The sequence below is a fragment of the Rhinichthys klamathensis genome, unplaced genomic scaffold (assembly GCF_029890125.1).
Source record: "Rhinichthys klamathensis goyatoka isolate OS25496 unplaced genomic scaffold, OSU_Roscu_1.1 h1tg000314l_1, whole genome shotgun sequence".
Taxonomy (NCBI): Eukaryota; Metazoa; Chordata; class Actinopteri; order Cypriniformes; family Leuciscidae; genus Rhinichthys; species Rhinichthys klamathensis.
Window position 1 is genome coordinate 814,521 of NW_026606832.1, and position 12,144 is coordinate 826,664.

At 35.6% G+C, this 12,144-nt stretch overlaps 1 protein-coding gene across 6 annotated transcripts in view; it reads left to right on the forward strand.

The window, feature by feature from the left end:
• Positions 1-1,008: 1,008 nt before the first annotated feature.
• nipblb (NIPBL cohesin loading factor b) overlaps positions 1,009-12,144 on the forward strand; it is a 43,929-nt gene continuing 32,793 nt past the window's right edge. For 5 of the 6 annotated variants that reach the window (XM_056271265.1, XM_056271267.1, XM_056271269.1 and 2 more), the window contains exons 1-4: positions 1,009-1,312; positions 9,614-9,757; positions 11,626-11,791; positions 11,888-12,018. In XM_056271265.1, coding sequence (XP_056127240.1) covers positions 9,694-9,757; positions 11,626-11,791; positions 11,888-12,018 — 361 coding nt within the window. In that variant the 5' untranslated portion in view covers positions 1,009-1,312; positions 9,614-9,693. The remainder of the gene's footprint in view (positions 1,313-9,613; positions 9,758-11,625; positions 11,792-11,887; positions 12,019-12,144) is intronic. The other variant, XM_056271266.1, reaches the window with a different exon arrangement.

The window sequence follows — 12,144 nt, forward strand, 5'->3', positions numbered from 1 at the left end:
ATGCCTGTAGCACCATGAAGAATATCACGTTGGTTCAGTCAAAAATCTTTGTGTAATATCTACGTTCACACACATTTTCATTTATCAAAACATTCTGATTTTAATTAGTTTTATCAATTGAAAAAGTTCAAAAGTTAAGGCAAGACACCACTGGTGATTAGGGTAAATATTTTTAACTAATTGATATCATAATTCCCCAGTTAATTAGCCTAATCGCAGGAAATTAAGACATTACATTTTATATTACAAGTTTTCTGAAATGTTATGTTAAACTGGCAAATGGGTAGTTATTTAATAAAAAATGTATGTAAACTAATTTGCTTATTTACAGACCATAAATCTGATTATTGGATAAAGCCAGGTTAAAAATTAATTTAGGTGACATACTAGAGTTCAAAGTTTTTACATATATGATTTTAGATAATGCTTTCAACAGTAAACACTAGGATGTTATAGAAATCAGGAGAATGTCATGAACAAACCCCTCTAAAAACCTTTAAAATAAAACTGGAAATTTGGTGCATGAAAGTGCTACTGAAGTGTACATTTCTGGATCACTGCATGAGGAAAAACATCATTTTGAGAAAATATATGTAGGCTATTGTAATTGAAATTTAGGCTACAGACACAAAGAGATCAAGTGTGCTAGGCTACTGTAATAAACACCTACATGTGTATTTTGGATGCTTCCTTTCCACAAGTCTGAAAGAAGACATGTTATGGAAGCAAAATAGCCCAGAATCTCTTGTGCATGAAAAAAACAACAATGGTTTGTTTGCCTGTAGTCTTATTAGAAAAGTGTATTTTGCTTACAAGGCTCCACGTTAATTGTATACACGGGATACAAATTTATACACGTTTACTGAAAACACACCTCAGAAGAGAGGAGGGAGATAGAAGCAGACTGGAGGATGATGATAGAGGAGAGAGGATGGGAAGCAGGATGGGAGAAGGAGGGAAGGGGAGGAGAGCAGGCAGCGGAAGTCGGCGGGTCGCTGCTGGTTGGTTCGGCGCCGGTGGAGGGAGTCATTCCTGCAGCAGTGCTTCCGGTCGGCATTTTGTTCTGCGAGAGAGAGAGTGAGTCTGTGTGGATTCTTTTATGAGCGCCCAGGAGCCTTTAGGAACCGAATCTTTTCTGCCATCGTCCGGAGTAAAGTGCGAGCTTCCGCGGGCGCCTACGAGAGGAATGACCGCCGCCCGTCCGTCTTCATGTTCGCAGTGAGAGGAAGCGGTGCGACCCGGATTATTGTTGTGAGAGGGACACAGCGAGCCCGAACCCCTCCACCTTCAGCTTTCAACAACAGAGCCTCAGGTAAACGCGCCGGACCCGTTTCGCTGGTTCCGAGTTGGGGGAGCACAGTAGCCAGGTTTCAGGGTGAGACGTGCTTCGGATTTTTCGAAAGGTTATCGGTGTTGTGCAGCCCTCGCTCAGTGTTAGCATACGCGTTAGCTCGGTGCGGGCCCGCAGGCGAATCCGCGGTTCGGATGTTTGCGAGCGAAAGGCCAAAACGGGCCGTTTAAACGGACCCAACCGGTCCAGGGGGCTCGTCTGGAGATGCAGGTGTGGAGCTGAACCCAAAGCCCGGAGATAAGAGTCATACAGGCCTGCAGCTCCGCAGACCAGAGTAAACAATACTGTCCTCTCAGAGTAAACCTCATTCACCTTCTATCTGAGTAAACAATACTGTGCTTTTAGAGCAAAACCGCTTTCAGCATCTGTCAGAGGAGGCAAAATCATACCAGAACCATCCTTAATAACTTGAATTCGGAATAAACAATACTCTCATATTAGAGCAAAACTTGTTAGCCATCAGAGTAAACAATAGTCATACTACAGCAACCCTCATTAACTGTCTGACAGAAAAAAAAGCAATACGCTCAACTTATTTACCATCTAGCTAAGTAAACAATAACATAAACATCTAAATTAGATAGCAAACCTGGGGGCTGTTCCATAAACCAAGATTAGAGTATAAGCCAGGCTTATTTCGGTTAGTCAAGCTTATTTTTGGTAGATTCGGTTTCATAAATCAAACTTAAAAAAGTTCAAACTCAGTTACCCTGGCAACTTATGCTGGGAAACTAGCCTGGTCCAGGGCAGGCTAACTGTCAGGCTAAGCCTCAGTTGTTACACAGATCCTCAACACTGACCGACAAGAACACAATGATATTACCACTGACAGTCTCTAATACCATTATTGGACTTTATAAATACACAGTATACAGAAAATCAACTTAAATAAGGCTACAATATAGACACATATATAAGGCGTTTTAAAGTTTTCCGTTTAGGACATGTCATTTTTGTAATAAAGACATTTTAATTAAGGAATGCCTCGGTTATCAGAGAATTCTTTCTCTACACTGTCTCTTATATATATATATATATATATATATATATATATATTTTTTTTTGAAGTACTTTATTATGTCTTTCAATTCAAACACATTTAACACAATTATACAAATGGACAGTTCCTTTAAAGACATCATATTTTCCCCCAATAAATATTCCTTATTTTTCCTTCTACTTTTTTTTCTTTTGTGATAATACCAACACATACATATAAATAAAACAATAAATAAATATTAATAAAAATATAACATTCACATATATCAAACTCTTATAATGAATGACACATAATTCCTAAAAGTTATTCAAGTAATATTATTTAAATATCAAATATTCAATATTAAATAAGTAAATAAATAAAATAACAAATAACTAGAAATAAAAGGGAAGGTTACATAAAAATGTAGTTAATGTAGGCCAATATATATTCCTTTATTTTATGGAATATTCTTTGATTTTAGAGTTGCACATATCTTTTCAAAATGTATACATTTGTTCTTAATTTAATGTTATCCTCTCCATAATGTACTTTAGAAACTAAATCTAACCACTCATTTAAAACTGGGGATTCTTGCTTTCTCAAAAAAAAAATGATTGCATTAAAAGCTGTAATTCTCAGCATTCTAAATAAGTATATATCATCTTTATAAAGTAGCATAGGTCCTATACCCAAAACTATATTTTGTATCTTTATTTATTTAGTTTCTATAAAAAAAAATCTTCCCTGAATTAGGCTACTTCTGTTCAATTTCTTTTTTTTTATTAGAAGTATAAAATATATGAGTGTAATGAGCTAGAAGTTCACTGCAACTTATCCAACATCCTAAAGAGAAATTATTATAATTAGAAGATATTTCTAGTGTTATAAAAGATCGCATATTAATTTTCCAAGCAAAATGTATATTTTAGTCAGAATTATTGCGCTCCTATTTGGCGCGCATGCGCGCAGCAGCGCTCGTTCAATATGAAGATTAGCAGCAAAATGGATACATTTGCACGACTTTCTAACATTTACAGATGGAAAATATAACTGTAAAATGTAATTTGTGCACTGAGGAAAAAAAAAAAACATGTCACAAATGCATAAAACAGCACAAAATATACGCTGTATGATGGTGGATCGATTTGATCCACGATCGACCTCTAGGGCTGCTTCAGAAACGCGTGCACACGCAATTATCTAGACTAGATAAACCTGGATCAAATTAGTGAGATTGAGTGAACTTCAATTACCTTTTATGGAACCACTTTAGCCCCAACTTATTTGTTAGGCTCATTCAAGTCAGGTTTTGGAGTTTAATCCCCGCTTTTCTAAGCTTCATTTATGGAACAGCCCCCTGATCAGCTATCCATCAGAATAAACTAAACACACTTCTAGAGCTGCACTTATTAGACATCAGAATAGTTTCATTAATGCGAATCAAAACATTGCATTATAGCAAACCTTTGAGCATCTGTCAAAGTAAAGAGCAAACAATACAGTTCTGTATTGAATAATACTAGCCTTTAATCAGAGACAATTTATAATCAGAAAAGAATCGTTATCAAAATATTCATAACTAGCTGGTCGCGTGATGGGAATAGAAATGAATTATTGAAATGTAAAGGCCTTTACCTGCATCTCAATATTCTTTTCATTTACAAAGGCGAAGAGTTTCTATGCTCGTTTACTGTTAATTAACTCTGACTTGAAGAGAATGTAAAGGATATTCAAATTAAGGTCCTAGTGAGATTAATATGATCATAAACAAATATCGTAAACATTTGTAATGCTCAATCTTTGAATATATCTAGATATAGCTAGTAATATTCATACGTGTGTGTATATATAGGCTATATATATATAAAAAATAGTAATATTTATTTATAAAAAACATAATGAAACAACCTCTTTTTATAAACAAAAAACTGTCAATAACTCATATATAAATAGTAATTTATAGAAAATAAATATATATATTTTAAATATTTTGTTTTAAACGGAATTTTGGAGATATGTTATTTAAAAACATTATGGGTTTGAAAAATAAGATGATTTATTTTGACAGCTAGGAATGAATGTAGGGAATGCTGCTTGGGTTTAGTTAGCTTTAGCAGTTCGTGTCCAGTATGTGCACAAATGGAAAACTGAAAGTAAATGCAAAGTTTTGTGTCTGTTGACAAGATTCTGGATTCTTTGCAGTAGAATCTGAGAAAGGAATACAGTTGAAATCGCTCACATTTATGACAAGACTGTCAGATTTGGTTTATTAAATTGCTGTGTTGTTTTATTGGAGCAGCTAGTGCTGGAGAAACATTGAGCTGTGGCTGTAATCTATGAATGAGTTTTCACATAGCAGACCAATATTAATGTATTAACCTTTAATAAAAAAAAGAGGTGATCGAGATTGTCCTGAGCTGAACTTTAGTGTTTTTGAATGACTTGCCAGTTCACCATCATTTGATGCTTTTGCCTTTGCTGTAGATTTTCTCCTGTCATTTCACTTTATTTCATTTGTACTTCTTGGATCAATGTTTGTGTAATAACAAGTATAGGCACTCAAGAAAATGAATCTTCTCCTGTACTGTGCACAACTTTACAGTCACACTTTTCCTGAGTTGTGTTGCACTGTTGTCTAGTCTATAAGGCACCTTGATATGTCAATTGTATTAATATATTTATATTTATTTAAATAGCCAGTGCTGGGTAGTAACTGATTAGATGTAAATCTGGATTATGTAATCAGATTCCAAAAATGAAGTACTTTAAATTATATTACTTTTTAAAATACTCATAATCAGAATGCAGTTACTTTTTTATTGATTACATGATTACTAATATTCACAAAATGGCAGTAAATTATTCAGAATTCATTGATTCTCCCTAATTCTTCATTTTTATCTTTTCAATTTTCCTTTCTCAATAGTTAATCAGGCGACTATAATTACATGGAAAAGAAGAGGCCGCACAGCATAAACGAATAACATATTTAATCTTTTTTTTAAATAATGTTTTAATTTGATTGTTTTTATTTTCAAACAATTTTTTTCTTATAATTGAACTTTTCTATGATTTAATTCATTATTTGCTTTTCGTAAATGTATGAACCCTCTGCAGTTTCTTCCCAAACCCTAGTTAGGGAAACCCTGAGGCAATGTAATTTTTAATGCACTTCACGTTGTTCATAAAAAGGAAATATTTTTCTTTCTCTCTATTTTTTTTTATCAATAGAATCAAGATTCTATTCAAATCAATATTATAAAAACAAGTTGGGTCAAAGTAATCTAAACGTAATGAAAAAGCAGTCAGATTACAGTAAGTGTAATGTAATAGATAATTTAATTAATCTACTCAACTGTATATAGCTTTAGATATCTAGAACTGATCAGAGTCTGTTTGTTAGGAGTATCAATACAGCGGTCCTCATATTTGAGCTATATTGGCGTATATACCTACCAGCCTAGTATTTAATCCAAAAACAGACAAAATGTATACGAGAGCGCTGAGTTTGTGTTGCACAATGTATGGTCCTTTTTCATTTGTTGTTATGCCATTATGGTCTAAAAATATTACTTTATTTTGTCCCTCAATTAGAGAATACCACCTGAAGAATTAGGGGCCATTTACACGATACTGCTTTCAACTAAAAACGGAAAACTCTTTATGTGCTTTGGCCGTTCATTCTCACGACAACATAGTTTTTGAGTTTTCAGGGCCTGAAAACTCAAACTTTTGAAAATGTGTTTCAAAGTGCAAGTTTTTGAAAACGATACCGTAATAGTCTCCATGTAAACTACAAAAACACGAATTTGTGAAAACTGTGACGGCATGCTCGTGCTTATTACGTGTTCAATCCAGAGCCATAGAGAGAAAGAGTTGCGACACTCTTTGATGTCGCCGCGACGGCTGTCACGTGGTTCATGTAAGCCCCAATAGTTCCAAAACATACACGGGCTGTCATGTTCTTCTATGGACAGACAGCAGCGATTGCATTATTAAACGGTAAATATAAAATAAAACACACACCCAGGTACTTTTTAAGCTGTTATTGCGTTTTGTTAATGTCAGTTTTGCATTTGGAGAGGCAGGGTGACAACTTAGATAAGTTTTAGGCTATATTTTTGGAGGGAAAAGCTTAGTGTTCATGTTCGCATGGGTAGTAATAGCACTGGCTTTAGCGGCTCTAACTTAACTTTTCCATGTCATTCATCTGATGATGGACGTCTCATGATATTTATTTTAGCACAACTGGGCTGTATTAGGCTATTGATTCCCGTGATCTTGCTTATAAATTCCGCTTCGTGATCACGCAAAGAGGTCTGCGGTCCGTTCAGAATTCCAACCAACATAAAATATAAATAATTACGCTGTGCATGTACAAATGAATGATTTAGGAGGGAATAGACTGCTCCCATAACGTAGAAAGCAACGACTATATACAGCAATGTTCGGTAAATATTCAACCGAAAAATATTCTTCATAAAATTAAACCGGAGAGATAGTTAATGAGTGAATTAACTGTTCCTAAATACATATAAGCACATGCATAGCCCTAACCCATTTAAATAAATGAATTGTGTGTGTGTATGTATATAATATTATAGGCTATATATATATATATATATATATATATATATACATATATATATACATATAAAATATTATTAAAAATATTATATATTATATACATCAGGTTACCAGTTAGCTAACGTTAGTGAAGTGTTGGTCACGTAAGCTATCGCTGCAATGAACCTATTATCTTCCAATAAACATTTACTAAAACTGGCTACATAAAATATAACTACAGACGAGATTCACGAGAGGTCGGCTTATGTGTGTAAAAGTAAAAAAATACAGTAATTTCATTAATTTACCAGCGAACGTACTTCTGAAGCACTGAAAATGAATGGGGTTCAATGGAGAAACTATCAGTGTTTGAAACTATTGGCCGCTCCACGACACGCGTTACTTCCGCATTCCAAAGTTCCTATGGCGGTCTATGGGAGTGTCGCGACTCTTGCTCTCTATGGCTCTGGTTCAATCTATAGGAGCGTACTTGTGTTTCTTTACAAAGTGACATCGCCAACTACTGGCCTGGCATGATTAATACAGCGTTTTTAATCGTTTTCGCAGATCCGTGTGAACGAGGACTGTTTTGGCAACGTTGTCGCCTATACATGAAAAACACCAAGAAAAAAACGTTTCTGTTTTTAGTACATCATTGTCGTGTAAACGTACCCTTAGAGGATTATTCTGTTTTTTGTCCTGCTATTTATATAAAAATTGTACCTGATGTTCTCGAATGCTGAAGGTTCATCATAAGAAATAACCTAAAAGTGCAGATTCTACAAATATATCTCTAAATGCAAATAATAATCATCCATTCTCTTCAGATTACAAAACATTTGGCATATTATGATAATAATAATAATTATTACATAATATATAATATGCATAATAATAATAAAAGCATTGTGCATTGTAAATGTTTTATTTTTATTAATAATAACAATTATTATTATCAATAGTAATAATATATTTAATATTTAGAATATCTTTTTTTTTTATTGTAATTAAAAAGCAAAAATAAGACATGAAAAATTATCCTGATCCCTAAATATCAGTTATTGAACATTTAAACATAAAAATAATCAATATTGGATTTAAAAAAAAAAAAGGTCAATCTCAGTTCTTGTTTACATAGGCCATTATCTTCAGAAAAAAAAAGTTTTTGCAATTACTCTCAACAAGTAATTTCTTCCTCCTTTGGTTGTATTTTATGAATGTTTTCTCCATTCTACTGCTTCCAGTTGCTCTTATAGCAGTAAAACGCAGGGCATCCACAGGCAGCTGCATGCCTTTTATGTTTTGGAATTGATGTTGGATTCTCACTGAGACTCTGGTGGTTTACAGTAGAGGAAGCGATTGGCTCTTGAGCAGCTGAATGCAGCTGAAGCCAAACTCCGGCTTCTTCCAAATTTGTTGCAGCCGTCTGGGGAAGACCTTCCTGTTTCAACAGGACAGTGTCTCCTGCAGCCTGTCCCAGTGCCTGATGGGAAACCCTCCTAGAGTAGTGGAGGCAGTTCTAGTAGCATAGGGGGAGGGGCAACTACAAAATAAAGCCCATTTGATGAGCAGATGCGCGTGTAGTTTTGGCCATGCCTGGTACCTCTTTTGTTCTGAGCATAATGCATATGGTAAGTTTAAAATGATGGTTTTTGTTTTATGTATATGGCTATGGTAACATTGTGCTCACAAAAGTAATGTATACCTGACAATGATCAGAATTTTACTCAACACAAGACTTTGTGTGATACTTTTTTTGTGGATAGTCACTTCCTTTAGAAATTCCACATTTTAATTTCCAGATTTCCAGATGTCAATGCTCGCAAACATTATCATGTTAATCAAAACATTGAGTTATTTTGAGCTAGTAGTCATGCTATGAGAAAAACGAGGGGTTTGCAAAGTTATTGCTATTAAACTATTAGTTTCAAGAAGTGTCAGTGAAAAAGATATACACTGTCGTATCGACTAGACTAGAGTCTCTTATGCAGAAATACTGTAAAAACAGTGATACTGTGAAATATTATTGTAATTTTAAAATAATTGTTTTCTATTTTTATATATATTCATTTTTAAAATGTAATTTATTCCTGTGTTGGCAAAGCTGAATTTTCAGCAGACATTACTCAAGCTGTTAGTGTCACATGATCTGTCAGAAATCATTCTAATGTGCTGATTTGGTGTTCAAGAAACAATTCTTATTATCAATGTTGAAAAAATTTGTTTTGCTTAATGTTTCTGTGGAAACCACGCTACATTTGTTCAGGATTCAAAAAGAACAGCATTTATTTGAAATAGAAATGTTTTGTAATATTATAAATATTAAAAAGGTCTTTAACTGTCACTTTTGATCAATTCAATTAATCCTTGCTGAACTAATGTATTAATTTCTAATAAAAATCTAACTGAACGCGTACTTTTGAATGGTAATGTAGAAAATGAAATTAAAAAGGTCATTTTTCAAAGATTTAAACAATAAAAAACATTTATGAACAATTAACTAAACCTGTTTGTGGAGCCTTGATTTCCTCATCTTAAGCATTGTAGTATCATAAGATTTAAATAAAATATTTTTAAACGTGTTTTAATTATAATACTGTCACTGTCTTATTGTTTCCATATCTCAGAAAGGGAAGCGCTGTTATTATTACAATGTTTGTGGATGCTGAAAATGATGCTGATGATGTCATCATGTCCTCTTCTTCCTCTTGCAGCAAAAGATGTAAAGGTGGATCAGTGAGCAGCGACACTGAGCGACCTGTGCATCCACGCGAGCTCCCTGCCCTTCTTCAGCATGAATGGGGATATGCCTCATGTTCCTATCACCACTCTCGCTGGGATCGCAAGCCTCACCGACCGTAAGTCGTGCAAACTTTTTGTTAAATGAACTTTATGACGAATCCAAAGCTTGCATAACAAATTAATTATACACATTGTACCTTTTAAATATGCATTTAGAAATGTAATATAAATCATTTAATATTCCTACCATACTTGAAAGTATCTGATTATAAGAGTGTTACCAAGATTTAGTTAAGAGTGTTCGATTGATCATGTGACTTCAACTTGGTGGCAACCATAAGAAGACCATCCTTCTGTAGAATAAAAGATATTTTTGTCCTCCACTGAAATGAGTTTTTATCTCATGTGAGTTTACGTCATTGTAAAGACATTTTTTGAAAGTAGGGGTGCACGATATATCGTTTTAGCATCGTTATAGCAATGTGCGCATCCGCGATAGTCACATTGCAAGATGTGCGATGTCAAGTATATTGACCGTTAGGGGTGCAACGGATCAAAAAACTCACGGTTCGGATTGTTTCTCGGATCAGAGTCACGGATCGGATCATTTTTCGGATCAGCAAAAAAGACAAAAAGACTAAACTTATGTTTATTTGTCTTATTAACACTTTTAAATTATTAAATTAAAATATATAAAATCAACTTAAAGTGCACAAGGCATAATATCGTATTTTTTAGAGATATTAGGGGGGTTGACTGGTTGAGTTACCGAAACAGGCCAATCAGGATGCTCTCTGTCTTACATGCGCACACACGCAAGGTCTCTCGCTCTCTCCCTCTCTGCCGTTTGCGTCGTATGTTATGCGCGCAGTATGTTCCGTCTCGCACGCGCGCTCTAGATTCCGGGAGATTTAAACTAATTTGCGGGCATCAGGGAGCCGCTATCGATATGCGGGATTTTTATAAGTTAATTTTTTTAGGTCAATTCAGCGCAACTCCGGACTGTCCGGCCAAAATCCGGACGTATGGCCACCCTACTACACACACCGTCACGGTTTTATCCACTAACCTCTTTCCTTCATCATTATATTTGACAGGGAAGCCAAAATGCTCCCATATATGGGGATTTAAATGACGCGGGGCGTTCAAGCTCACGTCCTCCGATCGCCATGACCACGCTGTGGAGATGTGTGTGGACTAAACATGCGTAGGACACACGCACGCGCGCATACACACACACACACCTACATTTTTTTTTTTTCATAAATCAATCCGCGGATCACGTGTGTGCCGAACCGAAGATATTGATCCGAACGGATCACGGATCAATGATGATCCGTTGCACCACTATTGACCGTAGTTGATCCGTTCGGACCAGGCACCACGGTTCGAAACGTGTGTGATTCTTGGATTAATTGCATAATACAGCGAAAGTTTATCATTTGCATGTGTTTAAGGTCCTGTCAGTTTAAACATTCAAGCGATTTTAAACCATTTGAGTGCAAGATGACACGAAAGAGAACTCAATTCGGAACTTGCTTGTAAATGGTTTATTTTCTATGCAGATTTACTCCCCCAAGAAAATCACCCTAATCATTCTAGAATGATTAATTCTTTCCAAAATAGAGCTATTCAAGTAATCTGGTGAATTTTTTTCATTTCGCAAATATATATTGCAGAAAAACAAAATGTCGTGCAGCCCGATTCTAAGGACTATTTATTTTTTTGGGGTATGGAAATTACTTGGTGTACCTTCAAAAGTCAGTTGAAAAAGTATATACTGATGAATGCCCTCTTTTGATTGGCTTTTGAAGATTTGGATTAAATGCCTGTTCGTACCTTTCAAATCGATTGGACTTGATTTGTAAAGGCAATACATTTATTTGTGCCTGAATCAAAATGGAAAGTCCCGAAGAATGAGTGAAGTATTTCATGTCTCCTGTTGTGATAAGGAATAACTCAAGTTTTTGTGTTTATTTCTTAGTGTTAAATCAGCTGCCTCTCCCCTCCCCTTTACCTGCCACCACCACTAAGAGCCTGCTTTATAATGGGAGGATCGCCGAGGAGGTCAGCTGTCTGCTTTCCCGGCGGGACGACACTCTCGTGTCCCAGCTGGCTCACAGCCTCAACCAGGTGTCCACTGAGCACATGTGGGTATCTCACCTCTGCCTCACCAAATGAGTTTATCTTGCATGACATGTGAAATATCTGTGTGTCTCATTCCGTCTTTGTAATTCTGCATGCAGAGAGCTGAAGGACAACTTGGGCAGTGATGACCCGGAAGGAGATGTGCCTCTACTGCTACAGACGGTGCTGTCCAGGAACCCCAATATCTTCAGGGAGAAAAGTACGCCCACCCGATATGGGGTTCAGGGCGGTAAGGAGAAACTGCAGAAATAAAGCTGTTTAGTCTGGGCATGCTTTTACTCTGTGGCCTCTGTTTGAGCTCCCTGGATTAGAAATCCCATTTTTCTAGTTTCCAGACTGTAGTTAGTGTTATTTA